The sequence below is a fragment of the Rattus norvegicus genome, chromosome 5 (assembly GCF_021556685.1).
Source record: "Rattus norvegicus strain SHRSP/BbbUtx chromosome 5, alternate assembly SHRSP_T2T, whole genome shotgun sequence".
Taxonomy (NCBI): Eukaryota; Metazoa; Chordata; class Mammalia; order Rodentia; family Muridae; genus Rattus; species Rattus norvegicus.
Genome location: NC_141538.1, coordinates 130,420,803 through 130,439,965, shown reverse-complemented (window position 1 = coordinate 130,439,965; position 19,163 = coordinate 130,420,803). Strand labels below are relative to the sequence as shown.

Sequence of the window (19,163 nt, the reverse complement as noted above, 5' to 3'; positions counted from 1 at the left end):
CTCAAATAAATCAGTTGCCTTCCTCTACACAAAAGAGAAACAAGCCGAGAAAGAAATTAGGGAAACGACACCCTTCATAATAGACCCAAATAATATAAAGTACCTCGGTGTGACTTTAACAAAGCAAGTAAAAGATCTGTACAATAAGAACTTCAAGACACTGAAGAAGGAAATTGAAGAAGACCTCAGAAGATGGAAAGATCTCCCATGCTCATGGATTGGCAGGATTAATATAGTAAAAATGGCCATTTTACCAAAAGCGATCTACAGATTCAATGCAATCCCCATCAAAATACCAATCCAATTCTTCAAAGAGTTAGACAGAACAATTTGCAAATTCATCTGGAATAACAAAAAACCCAGGATAGCTAAAGCTATCCTCAACAATAAAAGGACTTCAGGGGGAATCACTATCCCTGAACTCAAGCAGTATTACAGAGCAACAGTGATAAAAACTGCATGGTATTGGTACAGAGACAGACAGATAGACCAATGGAACAGAATTGAAGACCCAGAAATGAACCCACACATCTATGGGCACTTGATTTTTGACAAAGGAGCCAAAACCATCAAATGGAAAAAAGATAGCATTTTCAGCAAATGGTGCTGGTTCAACTGGAGGTCAACATGTAGAAGAATGCAGATCGATCCATGCTTATCACCCTGTACAAAGCTTAAGTCCAAGTGGATCAAGGACCTCCACATCAAACCGGACACACTCAAACTAATAGAAGAAAAACTAGGGAAGCATCTGGAACACATGGGCACTGGAAAAAATTTCCTAAACAAAACACCAATGGCTTACGCTCTAAGATCAAGAATCGACAAATGGGATCTCATAAAACTGCAAAGCTTCTGTAAGGCAAAGGACACTGTGGTTAGGACAAAACGGCAACCAACAGATTGGGAAAAGATCTTTACCAATCCTACAACAGATAGAGGCCTTATATCCAAAATATACAAAGAACTCAAGAAGTTAGACGGCAGGGAAACAAATAACCCTACTAAAAAATGGGGTTCAGAGCTAAACAAAGAATTCACAGCTGAGGAATGCCGAATGGCTGAGAAACACCTAAAGAAATGTTCAACATCTTTAGTCATAAGGGAAATGCAAATCAAAACAACCCTGAGATTTCACCTCACACCAGTGAGAATGGCTAAGATCAAAAACTCAGGGGACAACAGATGCTGGCGAGGATGTGGAGAAAGAGGAACACTCCTCCATTGTTGGTGGGATTGCAAACTGGTACAACCATTCTGGAAATCAGTCTGGAGGATCCTCAGAAAATTGGACATTGAACTGCCTGAGGACCCAGCTATACCTCTCTTGGGCATATACCCAAAAGATGCCCCAACATATAAAAAAGACACGTGCTCCACTATGTTCATTGCAGCCTTATTTATAATAGCCAGAAGCTGGAAAGAACCCAGATGCCCTTCAACAGAGGAATGGATACAGAAAATGTGGTACATCTACACAATGGAATATTACTCAGCTATCAAAAACAACGACTTTATGAAATTCGTAGGCAAATGGTTGGAACTGGAAAACATCATCCTGAGTGAGCTAACCCAATCACAGAAAGACATACATGGTATGCACTCATTGATAAGTGGCTATTAGCCCAAATGCTTGAATTACCCTAGATGCCTAGAACAAATGAAACTCAAGACGGATGATCAAAATGTGAATGCTTCACTCCTTCTTTAAAAGGGGAACAAGAATACCCTTGGCAGGGAAGAGAGAGGCAAAGATTAAAACAGAGACTGAAGGAACACCCATTCAGAGCCTGCCCCACATGTGGCCCATACATATACAGCCACCCAATTAGACAAGATGGATGAAGCAAAGAAGTGCAGACCGACAGGAGCCGGATGTAGATCGCTCCTGAGAGACACAGCCAGAATACAGCATATACAGAGGCGAATGCCAGCAGCAAACCACTGAACTGAGAATAGGACTGAGAATCGGAGAAAGAACTGGAAGAGCTTGAAGGGGCTCGAGACCCCATATGTACAACAATGCCAAGCAACCAGAGCTTCCAGGGACTAAGCCACTACCTAAAGACTATACATGGACTGACCCTGGACTCTGACCTCATAGGTAGCAATGAATATCCTAGTAAGAGCACCAGTGGAAGGGGAAGCCCTGGGTCCTGCTAAAACTGAACCCCCAGTGAACTAGACTGGTGGGGGGAGGGCGGCAATGGGGGGAGGGTTGGGAGGGGAACACCCATAAGGAAGGGGAGGGGGGAGGAGGAGGTTTGCCCGGATACCGGGAAAGGGAATAACACTCGAAATGTATATAAGAAATACTCAAGTTAATAAAAAAATAAATAAATAAAATGTAAAAAAAAAAAGAAGAAAGAAAGAAAAGCTATATACATGCTAAGGTTTTAAAACCTGTTTTTCTTTTTTGAAGCAAAAGTAGCTACCATTTGACATAAGAAAACTCTAAAATTGAAAAATGAAAGTCAGGCCACTCAAGGCTAGATAAACATTATATAACTTGTTAGCGGCGAGAACAGTAGTTCAGTTCAGAGTGCTTATGGGAATGTAAACTTATGCAGTCACCATAGAAGTCAGTATGGAGGCTCATCAAAGAAGCAAAACAAGAATATCTCTACTGATCCAGGCACATCTCTCCTGAACACATAGATGAAGTACTCTAAGCCACACACCACAGGGCCCTCGAGCACCCATATTTACTGCTGCACTATTCATAAGCTATGACAATAGCCTAGTTGTCCATCAGCATATGGACAGTATGAATGAATAAAGAGGTACATAAAAATAATAGACTTTTATTCAGCTTTAAAGAAGAAGGAAATAATGACATATGAAGAAAAATAGAAGAAACTTGGAATTATTATGTTAATCAATAAAAGTCAGACTCAGAAAGACAAATATTGCATATGAGAAATCCAGGTTTAAATATATATATTTGAATAAACATATATGTATCTACTTATGAGAGAGAGGAGGATATGAAGATATAAATGGGACTAGGAAAAGTTAGAAAGGAAGAGGTCTAGGGGGAGGTGAAACATGAGCAGTTAATAGAACACAAGTGCCATGAAAACTGGGGAACCATTTGAGAGAAGGAAAAACAGTAGTGAAAGGGTAAGAAATGGGCCCAACAAGACAGACCATGAGTACAAAGTATAATAGTATAGAGATAGGAAACAAATATGTACAAATATAAATTTTAAATGTTTTGAAAGCATGCTTATTTCAAAGTAATATCTAGAAAGCTTAAAGTGCTAAAAAGAACTGGCGTAATTACTTTTGCAAATGCCTCTGGTAGACATAATCTTAATGCTTTACAGATTTTTCTTTTCTAATTTAGCTATTCATTAAATTTACCTATTCTATGACGATTTTCTTAGGAGGCCATGAGATTAACAGATAAACATTTTACACTTTTCCTATTTTAAAACACATATAGTCTAACAAGAGAAATAAGTAAATATGAAGTAATCGCAAATGAATGAGGTATACCTGATACATCTTCACAAAGAGTACACTCAGAAAAGAGATATCTAACCTGAATACTACAAAATTAACTACCAAGATTGAATAACTACCTGGCTCACAATAATGGATCAAATTACTTCTGGGACTTTCAACAAATCAATTTGACTCCTTAGAGAACAAGGCCATAAGTGAAGTGACTAAAAAGTAAAAAAATAAAAGCAAGGATCATAAACTCCAAAACCAGTTCCTAGAAATCCAAAATACATTTGGGCAATAAAGGCTGTGTATCATCAAAGACAACTAAAAGGAAACCAATATTTGCTTTGAGTTACGATATGTATGCATTCATTTTGCAAATGCACTTTACACTTTGTTCCATTTCATTTTCATCATGTAAATGCAGGCATATAACTTTTAAGTGCTTTTGATAATAACAATATGAAATTTTATGTGAATAAGAGACTTATCTGTCAGGACCTTTTTGCCTCCTAAGGCAATCCAGGACTTCTTCTGTAGTGCATTTTATGACTATCTACCAAAGGCTTAAGTATGAACTGCATTTCCACAAGCAAAAGTTACCTAATGTCACATTATTCTCCCAGAAAGCTAAGTCCTTCATATGGTGTTTGTTCTAGAGGGAGAAATATTCCCTGCATTCCTGTAGCCATGTCAGAAGCTTCTTCTGGAGTTAGTCAGTCCACATCTTCTTTTTCTTTCCCCCCAGAGCTGAGGACCGAACCCAGGGCCTTAAGCGCTCTACCACTGAGCTAAATCCCCAACCCCAGTCCACATCTTCTTAAATTTACCCTTACGATTCCTTTAAGTGTTATGCCATCAATAATTCAAGATGTATGGACATTTGACATTTTTATACAAAGTTACTATGAAATTATTCATAACAAATGCATGGAATAGCTGTAGTCAAAATACAGTGAGAATATACTTGTTTTAAACTACTCTGGATACAATACTTTTGGACACTGCAGGATAAAAGTGTGCTGGCATTTTTTAAAATTCAATTATGTCTTGTTGGTCCAAATATAATTTGTTATCCTCTGTCATCCACAGGACTTGCAGCAGTATTCTTTTCCAGGTACTTCTTCCCTTGTTTCCTTCATCCCTTCCCATCAATGTCCAATGTTCAATATTATTTTTCCAATTGCCCTTCTTCCACCCCCATGCATCAGCTGTAAAAGAGATGTAAAGCTTGGTGTATGTCCAAAAATCTTATGATCAAAATACATACTTAGCAAATTGTTTGGCTAAATCTTTCATGTATGATGAAAGATTATTACCACAATTCATTAGCAAATTATAGACTTTGAAATGTAGGCAGACAAATGTTTGGCCCTGTATCAATCAATCTGGACCAGCTGGGTAGAAATTCACACAGTCCCAGGAAACTTGGGAAGTGGAGCGCTCTTTCATTTTTCATTCACTTGAAACATTAAAGAAAAATTATCATTCTATAAAAATGTCCTCTTTTCAAAAATTTAGCTGAGTGATTTTAGAATGAGTTTTATTTTCAGTCAATTACTACTTTAGAGACCAATAGACTGAACTTTTTCTCCTGCAAATTATTGTGAAAAAATAGCTAATATATACAGAGTACTATATATGACTTAACCATTATAATGCACTTTTAACAGTTAAATATTTAATAAAGGTTGTATTGCCCTTAAATAGAGTCAGGATACTTGTATATTCACTAAATGAGCATTAGAAGTGGTTTTACAGTTATTCACAATAAATAATATCATTCCCATTCCTACTCCGGAGGTTCTCTAGCCTTGTCAAGTGACCTTGTACAAAGATTCTGATTGATCCTACATCTGCCTATTTTGGTTAAGCTACAAGGCCACATACAGGGACAGCTGCACTTCAGGAGCAACTTAAAACAAATTTCATCCTAGTGGCATCTAATCCAGTGCTTGGTACAAGATGCATGGAAAAGTCAGTGTCAAAATTAAACAATGACGGCTTTGCAATGAACAGATGCTTTTGCCTTGCAGCTGTAAAACCTCAGAACAATCCAGTGCTCTACTGCCTGGTCACGCAATGACCACAAAGCAAGGAATACATTTGTCATTTATACACTGTTTGCTGTGAGCTTTTAAAGTCTTTTATTTCTTTTTCTTTTAAACAAAACAAAACAAAAAAAAAAAAAAAGGAGGCTGGTTATATTGAGGGTAATAAAACTCCAAACTAAGTAACAGAATTTTTTTCAAAGTATATTCATCAGAAGGATAATGTTTCAAAAAAATAATTCTTCGACTACACAGTGTTGTTATATTAAATAAAAGAAAACTATCATAGCCTGATGTTTCAGGAGGTTGTATCCAAATAAATTTTTGGCTTATAATGATAAATATGAAAAGGATTTGCTACAAGTAGAATTACCTTAATTTATCTAGTCTTAGTCCACTATGTTTATGAACATTTTACATTTATTTACCCATCCTTCAATCCTTGCTTGTTGTTTATTTGTTTCTTTGTTTTGGCAAAAGGAAGACTAAGGAATAGGATATTACTTACTGCAGGGCTGGAGGATACTTAAATGTTAAAAGATAATGTGGTGTTACAAAGGGCCATGATGAAATTCACAGCCTTTCCCAACCCTAGTAATCATGTATGTGACATTTAGGAACCTAGGGGTAATAGTTTAATACTGAAATACATTATTCGTTTATTTATTTATCCAAGCACTATCTCTGTTAAGTCAGAGAACAGGCTCCAGCTAAGCAAATGACTACATGGTCATGATCAAACAACTTCTACTAATTGAGGTTCTGGTTCTAACACCAGTTCTTCACTCTCTACAATTAAAACAAAAATGCAGTAACGTTTCCTTTATTTAATTTTGTTCCCTCTTTCCCTAATCTATTTTTTTCTTGAAATATTTTCTCCCCAAGGATACCAATTCATTAACACCTTATTGTTTACAAATTTCACTGGATGTTTGTTGGTGGAAGGTTTGAAGGAATTTCCTTTTATCTTGCTCCATCCTACAAATATAATTTTAATACAAAATTCCAAAGAAATGATCACAGCAATAGTTTATTTCAAGTAATAAAGTATTCTTCAGATAAAAGTCTGAAAATAAAAATTTTTGTGGATCTGAAAAATAAAAATTTCTGTATACAGTTTAACATTTTTGTATTTTATTTTCTAAGCATATAATTAAAATGCAAACATAAAAAGCATACTTACCAGTATATTATGTCTACTCTAATATAAATACCATGCATTATGAAAGCATTACAAACTTACAAAGACCATGAAACATTTATAATTATACTCCTAATATGATTTTGTTATCTAATTAATAGCTATTATTAGAAAGAGTTCAAGTAAGAATGTCAGTAACATGGGTTAACAAAGATAACCATTAAAATATACCATGAAAATTAAATTTAGAGTTGTTTATGAGGTTATCTCATCGAAAGAAAAAAAAAAAAAAAACAAAGGACACATTTTTTAAATGTGATCATTTATATATTAGCTACATATTTTGTCTAAGAAAACTGATAGCATTTAAAATTACAGTATTGTAGACAGACAGCTTTAAATTTAAGGAATAACTATAAATATAAAAAACTGCATTTCTTAATATTTTATTGACTTCTTATTAACCAGAATTATACTAACTGTGGATATATTTTTTTGTTTTGAAAATATAGTTCAGCTTAAGGTGAATTAATTGTGATATCGATTCATACATTATATATTTTATAGAACCCTAGAAATTTATTTTAAAAAATTAAATAAATAGTCCCTTTTTAAGACCATTTTATCAATTCAGTTCACTATAATGGCAATTTATTTTTCAAGTATATGTTTTACTCACAAATACATAAATAAATTACAAACCAAAAGCTAACAGATGTGTGACTTCTAATTAGTTATAATAATCTCTGCTTCAGTGCCATTAGAATGAGCCTCTCTTTTCTTTTGAAAACTAAAAAAGCTTTCCTTTGAATTTTAAACTGTCAGGGTGCTTCAAAGTCAATGTACAAAATCTGCTTTGATTAAAATTTTAGACATCTACAGTGATAACTTTATGAAAGGAAAATATTAAATTATAATTATCCTAAACAGACACAGTCTTGTGAAACTAACCCTACATTCATGTTAAAACACAAAGAGTTGAGTATAATGAATTTGATTCATCCTCGGACACAAAGCTTCACCACAGTAAACTCAGTCAACTGTTGCTCTTGCGCTTATATTCATGGTGCTTAAATAGCGCACTTTAAAACAAAAAAAACTCCAATTGGCTTTTCATACATCCACCCTCCCCAAAAATAACGCACTTGAAAAACTCAAATGATATGAAAGGCTTCAAGGCCTCTTTTCTCCCTTTCATACCCTTTTTTTTATTTCTGTTTGCAGTAATCTGCCTTTCTCTTTCTCTTTCTCATTGCTACAGAGCAGGCGAGGAGGCTCAGAGCTTTGAAAAGGGGGCTCTGTGTGTAATGGGTCCACTAGAATTAATTTACTTGCACTAAATCCATTGAGCACAGAGGTCCCCCCCTTCTCAAATCATTTGGAGTCGAACGCAGCCCCCAGCCTTTGTAATTCTAGTAAAGCACTTAAAGTGCACAGTAGGTGTTCATGAGGACCATCTGGTCAAAAGCAAAACAAGCTGCTGATTTTGCCTTTGAATAGAATGAAGCAAGTGTGAATTAGTCTCTTCAATTAGCACTATTACAACCTGTCAAGTGCATATTGTAAAACAGGATTATTACAGTATTGGTCACCAGTGCAATTATTTACTCTCTGCCTTTTCTTGCATATAAAAAATGTCTTATGTTTATTGGTTTCTGATAACTGAATGTACTTTCTCTCAACTCAGGCATTTTAAAACTATCAACACACAAACCACAGATTATAAATATGATAAGCTAAGATGCTAAGTAAGATACAAGTAGCTTAAGTAATAAAGAGCTAAAGCATTGCCCTTAATTTTTAAGAAAATTATGTTTTTATTTGTGATACAGACGAAAAATATTTGTTTTTTTAAATAATGTCCAAATTATTCTAAAATATTTCTAGATGAAGAAAAATATTATCATTTCCAAATAGTTATACCATAAAAAAAAATCAATTAAATTTATTTCCTAAGGGATACAACAAAAACACAGATCTCAGTAAGATAATCACTATTTGGTCATTTGAAGCAGTATGAGTCAACAAACCTGCTTTAAAATGCAACTTGAAATCAATAATATATGTGTCTCATTGTCTCCTTTTTCAGAAAGGTGAAAAATGGCTTGAATTCATGCCTGGTTATTAAAATTATCTTACACTCTTCCTAAGACGTCATTTTTGTATTTTAAGATTTTAAAAAATGATATATACTAATTAACACTGCTCATTCTAATTGAGCTAATATATGCCGTTTATCTTGCTGTAAGAACAAACCAAGTAATAAGCACACAACCTAATTTACCCTCTTGCATATGAACATTCTCAGCGACCTCACTCTTTCTTCAATTCTTTGCCAGTAGCTCCCTACCCCACACTGGAAAACAAACACCCCCGCCCCCAGAAAAGGAACATTTAAAGAAAGGACACAACAGTTAAGAAGTTATAATCTATTTACTAATAGAAAAGTGCTTGCTAATATAATTTGTGAAGAACTACTAATTTCAAAACAGTTACTGGCCACCAGCCTTAACTTACAGTCCAAAGCACACATTAGTCAAGATGAGAAAGCACCAAGAAAAGACCAAACACACACACACACACACACACACACACACACACACACACACACACGCACACGCACACGCACACACACACGCACACACACACACACACGCACACACAAAATAGCACACGGCTTAAATTTCAGAATCAAAATTAACATCCTGATTTCACAATTATTTTTAAGAATTGGTATGATTTACTTAGATTACTCTAGATACCAATTCTACCACAATTGGCTTCCCACTTAATCATTAGTTTGTATAACATGGTACTAGCAGTGAAATGTGCTACTTGCTCCCTGTAAGATACGGCTTCATAGGCTGTCAATTTTCCCCATTCATTCCCATTAAGAGCTAAATCAACATTAATAAGAATAGTGAGAATTCTAGGGTAAAATGAAACTTAGAAGGGGATTTAAATAATTCCAATAGCTATTCATCACACTTCTCACTGTAATAGATAAGCAATACTCCATGATTCTGCACTAAAAATACTTAAGATTTCTTATCTCTGTTTTTCAGATCAGGTGTATGTTTCTTAAGTTTATATGACATCTTCAAAAAAGTGGAAATTTGCCTAACAGAAGCTATTGCAATAATAAGGCAGACAACAAAGAATCAGTTTCCAAGAAAAGTTGGCTTGATTTCAGGGACTATATATCCTTTTCCACACCTGGGCTAAGGATTTGCAGAGGCAAATCAGCCTTTCTTCCCTTGTGTTAGCCCACCCCAAGTGCATTTGAAACCACAGTTTTTTAAATTATTAGATCTTTACAATTAATTGTTTAAACCCTTGAATTCTCAAGAGTAGAAAACTGATTGAAATAAGATAGGCTTGTTTAAATTTTGAAGGAATTTCAGTATTTTAAAGTGTGATTAATATTAATTTAGAGTGCAAATTGGTAGAAAATTGGGACTATCACAGCGTTATTACAATATTACTTGATAATTTTCTGAGGTATAGTGCTATTCTGAAAGAATAAAGATTTTACTTCTTATAACTACTTGCAACTATCTCCATTCTAACCATCCCTAGTGGTTACTGCCTTGTCCTCACATAGAATAGGTAAAGTTGAAAAATCTGTAAAGAACTTAAAACGAGAACGAAATCAAAACCAAAACCCCTTCACCTGGCACCCAAGGCAAACAGTCACATATTGTAGAGCAACAGCTCAGAGACAGAATGAGCCAACACTACAAGTTATCACCATCAGCTATCGCCACCAATTTGCTTGACCACGTGCTACTTAAAAATATATTTGAAATTCTAACTGATTCTTAGCCTGGTCTCTAAACCACAATTTTCAAAGACTTATTTTGTTCAATTAATAGTTACAAGCAGTGCCCATTTCAGGTACTCATTTAATGGTCTTCTGAGTAAAAAATATTGTAAAAGCTTTCTTTTAAAAATCCAAAACGTGGGGCTGGGGACTTAGCTCAGTGGTAGAGCGCTTGCCTAGGAAGCGCAAGGCCCTGGGTTCAGTCCCCAGCTCTGAAAAAAAAGAACCAAAAAAAAAAAAAAAAAAAAAATCCAAAACTTTCAAAACATTAAGAATGTTTTTACCTAGAAAATGAAAATAATTAACTCTATTGGTAAATGATGAGATATTTTTTAAATCTACTCCTTTAAACTGTATGTGTGTGTATATAGTATATATGTATTAGTAGTCACGATTTATTTTGGGGTTTACTATTGAAAGAATATTGCTGAAACTGATGACAGATTAATTTACAATTTAGAATCTAGAACATCAATAAGCTTCCAGATTAAAAACAAAAATACTAGTATTAACATAGGAGTACAAATTGTTTCAAGATTATACTTTTTTCTTAGTTCAATTAAATTGACTTACAGTAGCTTAGCAAAAAAAAAGGCACCGTGAGTTGCCAGGCTGTGGACAGGAGCACCTCTCCTTCCTGAAACCAGCCTCAGCACAGGATCCCACAGGTCCAAGGAAAAGCCAGGGGACTGTTCTCAGCCAGTGGCTCCACAGTCTTCCTCAAAGTTACCAAAATAAATAAAGCAGCCCAGTGGAACTGTCTACTCGCAGTACAGCAATTTTCACCAGACACAGTATTTTTTCTTAATAAACAGAATTTAGAAATATTATTTTAAATTAATTTTTAAAATTAAAAAAGAAAAGCTATTACCAAGAAATACATAAGAATATCTGTCATTAAAAAATGCTTCTGACACAATTTTTAAAAGATATTTAGAACATGGTAAGAAAAGGACTTCAATGTTTTGAAGTCCTTGACACTTAAAATATATTTGATAATCTAAATAATATACCAGAGAACAGTTTCTGCCAACTGTGGCACTCAATGGCACATTTACAGAATTTTAAATATTTCTTTTAATAATTGATGTAGTCATTTTGAATCATTCTGCATAGGATATCAGGTGTGAGCAGATTGCATTAACATTGCTTACACATTTCAACTTGTCAGTATGGCCAACTCGATTTCGGAAATATTTGCAGTATTTTCCCATCGAAACAGTAATAAAGGCAAAATAAATATATGCCACTACTTTATAATCACCGAACATTAATGAATATTTTATGTCTTTTTAAATCTCCCTGTTTAATTTAAAAGGGTGAAATTAAGTCTCCTCGCTGCAATATGCCAATTATCTGTAAATCAAACAATAACTTGGCCATTATGCTCCTTTTTGTTAATATAAGAGAAGCTAATTTGAAAACACTGAGTGGCATTTTTAGGCTATCAGCTTAATAGTCCTTTCTGCCCTCTTGTGGGAGAAAGTGGAAACACACTCAAGTCAGTTAAACTAGCAATGCAAAAGACGGGTTTGGGAAAGAGAAACTGCACACAAAGTTTATCTATAACAATTTCTACCAGAAGACAGAGATTTCTGTATTTATCCATCATGAATTTTATTCCTCTTCGAATAAAAAATAAATCAAGCAACAGAATAAAATTTATCTTATTGTCTTGCTTTATTGTTTAACTGGAGTTACTGTGAAGCTAAATTGTTTTATTTAATTAAATGTTCATATATAAAATTTATATTTTATTTTCAAAGATCCTATGATAAATCATATTAAAATTTTAGATAAAAATGACTTTTCAAGATTAAAAATTCTAATTAAAAATGAAATGACAATGTAAAAGCATAAAATTCCAGAAAATTCGAATAATAAAATAAAGATAAATTAAAAAGTCAGATAAAAGGGCAGATGTTAGTGCTTAGTTATAACAACTATTCAAGTTACCAATGGAGAAGATAAACTTAGCAAAAAAGCTCTTTGTGACAAATTCAAAAATAAAATTCACTTACCAAACACGTAAAATATTACAAATAGTCTAGCCATTACCAAAACATTTTGTATAATTCTAAAAAATTACTTATTCTTTCAAGATGTTACTAATTATTTTAAACAATATGATCATAGATTTTTTTTACGTAGCAGTCCAAGATTTAGCATGATCTAGTCTGTTATAATTTAGTAGTTAAAAAAAAGAAAAGAAAGATGTAAGTTTTATAAATTACAAAAGTTAATATGAAATAGTAACTATTTTAATGTTTCTAAGCATGGAAGTCCTGTCAAAGCCTCTAATATTCCTCATTCCCTAAGGAGAGAATTGTTGGCCTTTAGATGGGTGGGGCCAAAAGCATTCTAAGACAGCATCTTTTCTCTCATAGGAGAAGTACTTTTTTAGAAACAGTGGTCCTCTTTGGTCACACTGAAGAAAATACAGACAGTATTAACAGACTCTTTCCAGATAGTCTAAGCTAAGTGACAGTCTCAAACATCTTATGAATACTGCCCAAAGCTAGTAAGATTGATCTACTTAAGAAAAGCCTCTTCAAATTCCTGTTTAAAGCGGCATACATGTATAAATACAGGACACATTTGAGAGTGACCTTTCAAATAAAACAGAACCATACTCCACAATGAATGTTGTCAACAATTTCCAAATTAATATTTTGAATAATACTATAAAGTCATGAAATATTTTGTATAATAATGGATTCTTCATAAGTAGGATTTTAAACAGAGTATTTTAAGAATTATCAAGAGCTCCCACTTACAACATTTGTATTTCTAGGTCAAGTCATTTAGTGTATCTACTGTAATCATTGACTCTCCAGTTAATTAAAATTAAAAACCTAATAATGAAACATAAAGAGAGTTTCTACCAGAACAGACCCTCTTTAACAGGGTCAACATTAGCTATAATGAGCTACCTTTATTCCTTAGCTGTGAGACATAACTCACCTCTTGAACGGTACTGCTTCCTGAGAAGTTCAGGTTGTACTCCCGCTGGACCTCTCGGTGGGTGATGATCAGCATGAAGTTTTGATTTAATGATTCCTGCAGGGCACTGAAAGGGTTGAAAGAAAAACAAGGAACTCAGAGATGAACAAGTTCTAGCTTGCTTCACAGCTAGCAGCAAAAACCCCAGGAGTACCCTAACCTCTACACAGGCATGTCCGGGCCCAGTGTTATCATCTTTTCAGCTCCTAAAGGCAAGAGAGCATGCTGAGAAAAACCAAGGGGAGCTAACCTGTTAACTCCTTCTCTACCAAGGTGTTTTAAAACTTCTATTGTAAATTCTTGAAATACATACACATTTTCTACAAACACTATTGTCTATTTACTTAATTCTCCAAGAAAATCAATGGTCTTTCATTGTCAAATGATATTAAATATCTATGAAAATTTTATTCAAATGTACTACTGAAAGACTAATATGATTCTAATAAAACAGCTGTCTAGAAAAGAACCAAAAAACTATTGTTTATACTTACAAATGATGTATAAAAATAGAAATATGTTTTCGGTAAAAATTCAAGATACTGAAATTTACCAAATTGTAACTGCTACACCAAAATTCTTTCAAAAGACTCCTTCACTCAGTACTCAGCAGTACACGCATTTTAGAAACTGAGGGGTTCAAAGCAAGACGCTTAAAGTCCTGCAGCTCCCAAATGTTACAGAAATGTAACAAAAATTATATATAATCAGTCACATAAACTAAGAAATATAGTCACGATTTTATTTTATATCAATATTGAGAAGTATGATCTTCATAAATAATTTAATAAAAACCTATTATTATGTTAAAATTACCTATATTGCCTGTCTTGAGTATAGTTTTGTCATTGCTTTAGCCTCAGAAATATTTTGAATGTGTTATAGCTCTGACCTACTTGGTTCTTTTGCCATTCTGGAACACACAATAAAGATTAGAATTAGGCATTTAACCTGTCCAACCTATTGTCTCACAAAGAGTTTGCAGGTTAGTAATAGATGAAAAAATACCAAAAAAACCAAAACACTAATATATATCATAAAGTATTATTAATGAATTAAAAAATTATCCAACTAAAATACAAGTTTCTTGCAGGAGGGACATTTGTTGTTGAAATACCTGGATCACTGCAGATATTCGCTTAGTAAGTAAATAAATCGTGAATTTCCATGAGCTAAGAGTCATATTCATCTCTAACTTTCAAACAAGGTTCACTTCTAGAAAAATATCACTCTGGTTAAAGTAAGTATGCATGCATATATGCATGCATGCATGTATGTATGTATGTATGTATGTATGTATGTATTTATGTATGTACATATGCATGTTTATATACTTGTTTTTTAAATATTTCTCTTTTTTAAAATTTTTTTTCTGTATGAGTACACTGTAGCTGTCTTCAGACACACCAGAAGAGGGCATCAGATCCCATTACAGATGGTTGTGAGCCACCATGTGGTTGCTGGGAACTGAACTCAGGACCTTTGGAAGAGCAGTCAGTGCTCTTAACTGCTGAGCCATCTCTCCAGCCCTATTTACTTACTTATATACTTTCTTATTTATTTTTAAGACAACATTAGGACAATGCCTTTCAAAAATTCAATCTAAATTAAAATACACAGTTCTCAGAAAAACATAGTCTAATATGGATACAAATATGTCCCTGTCAGAAGAACTTAAATTCTCCAAGAAAAACTGAGAAAAGTAATTAACTCTGTCCTAGGTCATGGGATAAAAAAAAGTCCATGAAGAAAAAAAAGTAACAATAACCAAAGAAGACACACAACAAGTTGAGATTTGACGGATAAACAGGATCTTAACATTGAACACTCAGAAGATATACTTGGAGTGACAAACTTGGACACAGTTAAGTTGTATACCGATCTACAGTCCAAACATTATTCTAGCCACTAGAGAAATAAGGAAAACATACATGGTCCTTGTTCTCATGAAACTTGTATTTCTGTCCAATGGGACAAAGATCAGGTAAATGAGTAATTTTGGAGAATGCAATGTACCATGAAGCAGGTAAAACAGATTATAAAATAAAAGATAACACAGGACTTGGAGAATCTAGCAAAAGAACAGTTAAGAAGTCATCTTCAAGAAAAAAACACCTATAAACTGAAGTTAACACAATACAAAACTGATCAACAACAGGTTCTCCTGGAAGGTTTAAAGAGAAAAATGCTAAGAGCTAACTTCCATTTCCATCTATATAAGATTTCTCTTTGTGCTCTATTTTTGAGAAAATAGGGATGATGGGGGAGATAGAAAAATAGATTAATTCACAAAAAGAAGTGAGGAAAAGGATAAATGGTAAAATATTTAATATAGAATACAAGTTAGAGGCAGAAGATGGACAATTAACTGATGAGGGTAAAAAAAAAAAATATATATATATATATAACCCAGTCTGGGCAAACAAAGGGATAGAACTTTATTTAACGTAGATAACTGGGTAGAAAAACTGAGTGAGGTTTTAGATATTTTAAATTTGATTGCATATTAGAAACACGAAAAGAAATTTCAATATTATTGAATGTAAGCATTAAAGGCCAAGTAAACTGTGAACTCGGGAATTAAAAAAATAGAGGCAGGAAAATCAGGAGCTTAGAATCATTCACAGTTACAAGGCAAGTTTGAAGCTAACCTGGGCTCTCTCTCCCAGGGAGGGGAGGGTGGGAATAAAACTAAAATACAACAATCAAACAAAACAGCCAATTAAAAGATATAAGAGCAGAAGGATTAGTAGCATGCAGGCCTACGGGAGGACAAAAGCAGAAAGATCAAGTTGGAACCCTAGAACATTCTGACCACCTGAAACAAAGCAAAGGAGTTAGTTTAAACATTAATAGTGAAGAGGAAAATCAATAAAGCCCAGCTGAAACAACAACAAACTAGGGGCTTCTGGGGTCAAAAGAGGAGAGAGGTCACCAAGAGGAAGTCTCCAGGAGGAGACTGATGGAGCAAGAAGCTAAGATGGACAGAGACTAAGACGGCAGGCTGTTCATGATGTCCCTGGCAGTACAGTATTCTGGCAACAGGAGAAGGTACCAGGGACTGACACATTCACATTTGGAACTGTGGGGCCCGAGTGCTGTGAAGGCCCATTCCCGGGTTTCCTCCATCCTCTGGTCTCCCCACTATAAGGAGCTCATCTCAGGCCATGGCTTTGCCCAGAACCAGCTGGTTATTTGGAAGTACCCAACCATGGCCAAGGTGGCTGAGCTCAAAGGTCACACAGCCAGGGCTGAGTCTTACCATGAGTCCAGATGCCACAGCAGCCAATGAAACTCTGGCTGTGGGACTGCTTTGAGTTGGACTCTGCCCTACAGCAGGAAGGAGTGAGGTTAGGTAGTGAAAAGTAGCTTTATCCAAGGCATGCGTTGAAAACAAACCCATTTCCCATCTTGGTTTTGTTTGTTTGTTTGTTTCTAATAGTGTTATATCTTGAGGAAGGGACGGAGAGGGGGAGGGGAGGGGAGGGGAGGGGAGAGTGTGGGAGAGGAGAAGAGGGGAAAAAAGATAAAACTAACCTGTTTACACTGAAAGAGTGGGCTCGGTCATGCCAAAGCTGAGAGTATGTGAAGGCCATAAAAAGAGCCATGTGCTGGCAACATCAAAAGACTAAGGGTAAGTATAATAAAAGAGAGAAATGTGTGACATGTTAAATGAACAAGATCTCTTCCCATAAACCCAGGGACAGAAGCAAGGGAGAGAGACATTTCAATTCCTGAAGCCACTCCTTCCATGAGAACAGGTACAGCCTCCCAAGAATGTTGCAGCCTCGGACAAAAGCCCAGTGAACCTCCAGTGTGACCTTCCAAGCAAGTCACTGTTCACACAGGCTCCAGTAAATCCATCTCAAATTTAGGATTTTCCTTAATCTAATCCTGAAGCACAGTGTTAAAGCTTGGATCTGAGATGGAAACACAAAGACACCTGTGTCTTTGCTTTGTGTCCAGAAAGTGGGGAAGGGTGGTGTTTACTGGATCCTGGCTTCTCTTCCTCTCCCTCCCTCTCTTTCCATCCCTACCCATCCCCATACTACCTTGCCACAGGCCCAAAAGTAACAGAGTCAACATGCATGAACTAAGACTTCTGAAGCTATGAGTCAAACAAAAGTGCCCTCCTTATTTTAAAAGAAAAAAGAAAAGCCTAAGATGTAAGACTACACAAAGTAGGCTAAAAAACTCAAAATTACAAAATTTTTACTATTTTAGATTTAGAAATGAATCCATTTGTTAAGGTTGCCTTTTTGCAAATTCTTAGATTTGTTTCTTGATTTTGATAGTAGGGTAGTCTCACGGGACCAGCATCAAGTACCACACTATTTAGAAGAAAACTATTTTAGTCAATTCTGTAATTTCTGGGTAGCAGTGGAGATGGAGCATATAAACACAGAGAGTAATATAAACTACTAGGATATTAGGGAGCCAGCTCTGAACTTTTGCCCTACCAAGGTCAGCTGTTTGACTATGGCAAGTCAACCATTCTATCAGAAGTATTTAGTGAGTGCCTAAAATATATAAAGCCCCATCTTTAGACATGAGTACTCTGTAAATACTGTTTCCTCTTCTGAAAAGAAAAAGGATATTCTTCCTTTATAGGACTACAAATATTAAACTTTAAAGAGACCGAGGGTGAACTGTTATTGCATAAGTTATAAGGTGACATATTCTAACACTTGAGAGATGCTCAGACTTTAAAATCTTACAGTGTCAGTGCAACACAAACAAGAAGATCTAAGTGCTTTTGTAGCAATTATTCTTCATGATTTATGAGTTTGTACAGGAGAAAAAGTTTCGAGGGGATTGGGAAGACAGCCCAGTTAAGTAAAGTCCTTTTTTCAGGATTAAGATCTAAGTTTAGACACTAAGGATCCAGGTAAATGGTAGACTATGCTGAAACTTCACACTGGAGGTGGAGCAGGGATACAGACAGAACTATTCCAGGTGTTACCTGAGCAGCCAACATATACCCAATAGCAAGCTCCAGTTCTGTGCTGAGAGACTACCTCAAAAAAAAAAAGGCGTAGAGTGCTAAAGGAAGACATCACCAAATTGACCTCTCTGGCCTTCAGGCACAAGTGAACCAGTGCGCGCGCGTGAGAGACCCAATCTACACACACACACACACACACACACACACACACACACACACACACACACACACTCACTCACTCTGCTTCCTAATAATGGAACATACTTGTATATTGAACCTCACATTATCCAGAATCAATTTTATCTTTATTTATTTCAAGTTGATCTACCATATTCATGTCCAAGGGGAAACGATTTGTCCACTGATGACAACATCCTCCATCTCTGACTCTAGCCTTGTTCTTTTGCCTCATCAACAGTTAACAGCTGGCTTTTCAAATACTAAAATATCTCAAGTATTAAGAATTTCGTACCAACTACATGAAATTATAATCACATCAATTTCACAAAGGAAATTGTCACTACTTTATGTCACATGCTCAAAATGTGATATTTGTTCAGAACTAACTAAAGAAATTACAGTCATGATTTATTTGCCTTTTGGCATGGAGGAAGTAAGCCCAGTAAGATCATATCTCTGCCTTTACTAAGTTTACTGAGAAACAGGCAGACAAACAGTCTTATATGTGATATTATGTGCTATAATATCTAATATTGATTTTCCTATAGCATTAGCTACAAAAACTTT

The 19,163-nt window shown here is 35.0% G+C and overlaps 1 protein-coding gene across 6 annotated transcripts in view; it reads right to left on the bottom strand.

The window, feature by feature from the left end:
• Positions 1 to 19,163, bottom strand: part of Faf1 (Fas associated factor 1) — a 372,980-nt gene that overhangs the window by 230,950 nt on the left and 122,867 nt on the right. For all 6 annotated transcript variants that reach the window (XM_087660189.1, XM_087660188.1, NM_130406.2 and 3 more), the window contains 1 exon segment: positions 13,433 to 13,538. In XM_087660189.1, coding sequence (XP_087516315.1) covers positions 13,433 to 13,538 — 106 coding nt within the window.